Genomic DNA, 5,060 nt, shown 5'->3' on the forward strand with positions numbered 1-5,060 from the left:
TTGCTCCCCATCCTGTTATGCTTCCATCTGTTTCTATAATTAAATAGTCTGTTTCTAATGGCATAGATAATTTAGGTAAGTCTTTTAACTTTTATTTTATTTTTTGGACTAATTTAATATCTTCTATATTAAAATATCTTTGACATTTTGGTGAAGTTTTTCCATATAAGGGTCCTGCAATTTTTCCTAAATCTTTAATAAAGGGTCTAGCATAATTAACTAATCCTAAAAATTTTTGTAACTGCTTAAGGTCTTCAAATTTATCTGGAAAATCTAAAGCTTTTTGAGCTATATGAGGTTGTAACTCTATTTTTCCTTTTCCAATATTTACTCCTAAAAATTCTATATATTTTTTAAATAAAAAAATATATAATTTGTTAGTAACAGAACAAGTTATAGAAAACATGATTAGTAAACTAAAAAATTAGAAATTTTAGGAGAAAATGTATTAAAATATCGGGAAAAAGATAAAGTTTTTTGTGAAATAAAAATAAAAACATCCAGAATATATATATATACCAAAAGAGGGGGGTCCCTAAAAAAGGTTAGAATTTCAAGGATTTGGAGGCTGTTGTAGGTGGTTGTTAAAACAAATTATGAAAATCCTACTCAGTACTTTTTTTAATTGAGATATCTTTTTCTTTTGATAAAATAATATCCTTTTTTTTTTTTTAAAAACATGCCATCTGAGATATATGAACTTGGGCCTAACTCCATTCTTGTAAGGACACCACTGGCACTCCCTTAACAAGAATTCTTAAAACAGTGATCCCTTTCCCTCTTCTATGCGTCTCCTAGCCTCTTCACTGGGCCTTTACGCTTTGAGAGGTCACTCAGGACTTATTTTAAAAACAGTTTAAACTTTTAACTTGGAGTTAAGACATGCTCTTATCATATACCCAGCATGAAGCATAAAATTCTTTACAAAAATCATAAAACTTTTACAAATTAAAAATTTTATGGACAGAAATTGTTCTTACAAGATCTGGAACTAATATTAACTATTAGCACCATATCTTAGAACTATAAAGCATACCTACCGGAATGATCCATCGATAGTTTTTAAAACAACATATTTTTGTGGGATATTATTCTATCTAAGAATAAGAACAATTAAGAATTTCCCTTTCGGGAGAGAAAGAAGATTAGAACATATTTGAGAGAATTCAAAACTTGTATTGTATATATTTTCTTATGTGTTTACAAATGAAAGAATGGTCGCCTTATATATGGGAGAAAAGAGAGAGGAAGCGTTTTTCAAAAGCAATGAATCTTTGCTTTTTTCAAAACGTCAAAAAAAAAACAGTAAAAAGCTATGCTATCAAATCTTACTTTATCAAACAGTAAGATTTTTTACAAATTTTTCAAAAAGAAAACAGTAAAGATTCTACTTTTCGTACAATAATTCTTGATTTTTTCTTGAAATCTTGGACAGAAGTCTTCAAACTCTTGTTTATCACCATAACTTTTTGTCAAATGTCTGAATGAATCCTTATCTTGTTTCATAATTGTGTCTGCCAATGCTGTCTAAAGAGTCTCCTCCGTCAGTACATCCTTCTGGATTATCATCTTCTTCTGAATTATTGTCTTCAAAATTATCCAAATCTTTTTCTTGTTCAATTTTCTTTTTGTCTTTATTTTTCTTTTTAATCTGTATTTTCTTTTTCTTTGTAGTACTTTGTTTAACTTGTTGCTGTATTTTTTCAATTTTCTCAAACATTTATTTGATTCTTCTAATATCTGATTGAGAAATCTGTTCTGGATCTTGAGCTGATTGAAATGATTCTGGAAAATTAATTGGACTTTTCTATTTAAGATCCATTGGACTAATAAGTCTAGTAGCAGAATTTCCAGTCTGCTGTGTCTGGTCTTCAGAAATATTTTTATTTTCTGTAACAGGATTTTCAGCTTGTTGAGTCTGATTAAATTGAAAAGTAGGAGAATCAACAGTCCCCTGAGTCCGTTGAGCTTTTGGTAAGCCCAGAACCATAAACGGATTTGATAAGTCTTTACCAGCTTCCGTTTGAGCTGGACTAGCTATAGAATTCTTGGGCTCTATAGTACCTGCTTGTGTCTGAACAATTGGATTTGAGATCTTTAAATTAATGATTTCTTGTTCTAATTCAGAAATTTTCTTTTGTAAAACTAATTTTTCTTGTTGTAAAGACTGATTGGATTCATTTAAAATTCTTAGTCATACATTCACAATGTTCACAAAATTTAGAAACATAATCTAAGGGCTGATCTGAAACATTCTTTAAAAAAGGGGCAACAAAATAATTAATTCCTAAAAATTTTCTACATTTTTCTAATGCTTCTGAAATTGAATAAAATCCTTTATAAAGAAGATTTGGAAAATTCTTTATACAATCTGAAACTTCTAACCAGGTATGATAAATTTCTGGAAGTCTTCCTTGTAAAACAATATAACACTTAAATTTTTTATGATCTTGACTAAAGTGTTCTGAAAGAGCATTTAAACATGCTAAAAAATATTTTTGGTCTTTAGGATTCTTATTATAAGAAATCCATAGATTATCTAAAATACATTTTTCTGATTTTGTAACTGAAATATGAGATAATGTCTTAAAGCTAATATTACTGTTTGGAAAACAAAGTAATTCTACGTTACCAAATCTTAACTTGTCATGAGTCTGTGCTAAATTAGTCTGAGGAAATGATGAACTTGAACTGCCAATTGTTGGCAATCCTGGCCCGGGGCCTCTTGGTCTTTGCATCTGCAAATAATCAATTATATTCTTTATTTTTAATTATTCTACTTAAGATATCTGCTATCTGATTATCACTACCTTTAATATGTTCAAAATTAATTACTAATCCAGTATTAGTAATTCTATCTATAAAATCTAACCATCTTCTTCTATTACTTCTTTTATTTTCTAATTTCATTTTATTAACAAAACTTACTATTGCTTCACAATCTGTTCTTAAAGTAATTTCTTTTTTAGAAATAATAAACAATTCAAAAGAATCTAATGCATAATTAACTGCAAGTAATTCTAAGTCTATGCTACTTATATTACCTTTTTCTTTATAATTTCCACTATTATATCTTACAATTTTTTCACTATCTTTATTTGCATATTTATTGGGTTTTGCAATTAAAATTGCTCCATATCCTGTTATACTTCCATCTGTTTCTATAATTAAATAATCTGTTTCTAATGGCATAGATAATTTAGGTAAATCTTTTAATTTCTCTTTTATTTTTTGGACTAATTTAATATCTTCTATATTAAAATATCTTTGACCTTTTGGTGAAGTTTTTCCATATAAAGGTCCTGCAATTTTTCCCAAATCTTTAATAAAGGGTCTAGCATAATTAACTAATCCTAAAATTTTTTGTAACTGTTTAAGGTCTTCAAGTTTATCTAGAAAATCTAAAGCTTTCTGAGCTATATGAGATTGTAATTCTATTTTTCCTTTTCCTATATTTAAATTTTTTAGAAGAATATTATGAAAGCTTTAAGGAAGAAGAAGAAATATGTTTAGATTTTGTAGAAATTGAAAAAATATATAATCTGTTAGTAACAGAACAAGACATAGAAAATATGATTAGTAAACTAGAAAAATTAGAAATTTTAGAAGAAAATATATTAAAATATTGGGAAAAAGATAAATTTTTTGTGAAATAAAAATAAAAAATCCAGAATATATTATTAAGACAAAAAATATTGAAGCTACAAACCAAGATCAGGAAGATTTTAATATGCATATAAAAGATTTATTAAAATTAGGAGTAATTAAAAAATCAGAAAGTCCACACAGAACAGCAGCCTTTATAGTTAGAAAACATTCAGAAATTATTAGAGGAAAAAGTAGAATGGTAATTAATTATAAAAGATTAAATGATAATACAATAGATGATGTCTATAATATTCCAGATAAGACAGTTTTAATAAATAAGATTCAAGATTGTAATATTTTTAGTAAGTTTGATTTAAAATCCGATTTTTGGCAAGTAAAAATGCACCCAGATTCAATAGAATTGACAGCCTTCACTAGCCCAGAAGGACATTTTTTGAATGGTTAGTTATGCCATTTGGATTAAAAAATGCCCCTAGTATTTTTCAAAGAAAAATGGATAGTATTTTTAATAAACATAATAAATTTATTATAGTTTATATAGATGATATTTTAGTATTTAGTAAAAATAGGCGATAACATAGAGGTCATTTACAAATTCTTTTTTCAGAATTTATTAGACATGGTTTAATTATAAATAAAAAGAAAATGTTTTTATTTAAAGAATATATAGAATTTTTAGGAGTAAATATAGGAAAAGGAAAAATAGAATTACAACCTCATATAGCTCAGAAAGCTTTAGATTTTCCAGATAAACTTGAAGACCTTAAACAGTTACAAAAATTTTTAGGATTAGTTAATTATGCTAGACCCTTTATTAAAGATTTGGAAAAAATTGCAGGACCTTTATATGGAAAAACTTCACCAAAAGGTCAAAGATATTTTAATATAAAAGATATTAAATTAGTCCAAAAAGTAAAAAAGAAATTAAAAAATTTACCTAAATTATCTATGCCATTAGAAACAGATTATTTAATTATAGAAACAGATGAAAGTATAACAGGATGGGGAGCAATTTTAATTGCAAAACCCAATAAATATGCAGATAAAGATAGTGAAAAAATTGTAAGATATAATATTGAAAATTATAAAGAAAAAGGTAATATAAGTAGCATAGACTTAGAATTACTTGCAGTTAATTATATATTAGATTCTTTTGAATTGTTTATTATTTCTAAAAAAGAAATTACTTTAAGAACAGATTGTGAAGCAATAGTAAGTTTTGTTAATAAAATGAAATTAGAAAATAAAAGAAGTAATAGAAGAAGATGGTTAAATTTTATAGATAGAATTACTAATACTGGATTAGTAATTAATTTTGAACATATTAAAGGTAGTGATAATCAGATAGCAGATATTTTAAGTAGAATAATTAAAAATAAAGAATATGATTGATTATCTCTTTTAGAATTTACAGATGCAAAGACCAAGAGGCCCCAGGCCAGGATTGCCAA

The 5,060-nt window shown here is 26.4% G+C and overlaps 1 protein-coding gene across 1 annotated transcript in view; it reads right to left on the reverse strand.

Moving 5' to 3' along the window:
• Window positions 1-871: 871 nt before the first annotated feature.
• Window positions 872-5,060, reverse strand: part of LOC111365290 (ras-related protein RABC1-like) — a 22,194-nt gene continuing 18,005 nt past the window's right edge. The window contains exon 7 of the mRNA XM_022985735.1: window positions 872-2,738. Coding sequence (XP_022841503.1) covers window positions 2,178-2,738 — 561 coding nt within the window. The 3' untranslated portion in view covers window positions 872-2,177. The remainder of the gene's footprint in view (window positions 2,739-5,060) is intronic.

This window comes from Olea europaea, chromosome 17, assembly GCF_002742605.1.
Source record: "Olea europaea var. sylvestris chromosome 17, O_europaea_v1, whole genome shotgun sequence".
Taxonomy (NCBI): domain Eukaryota; kingdom Viridiplantae; phylum Streptophyta; class Magnoliopsida; order Lamiales; family Oleaceae; genus Olea; species Olea europaea.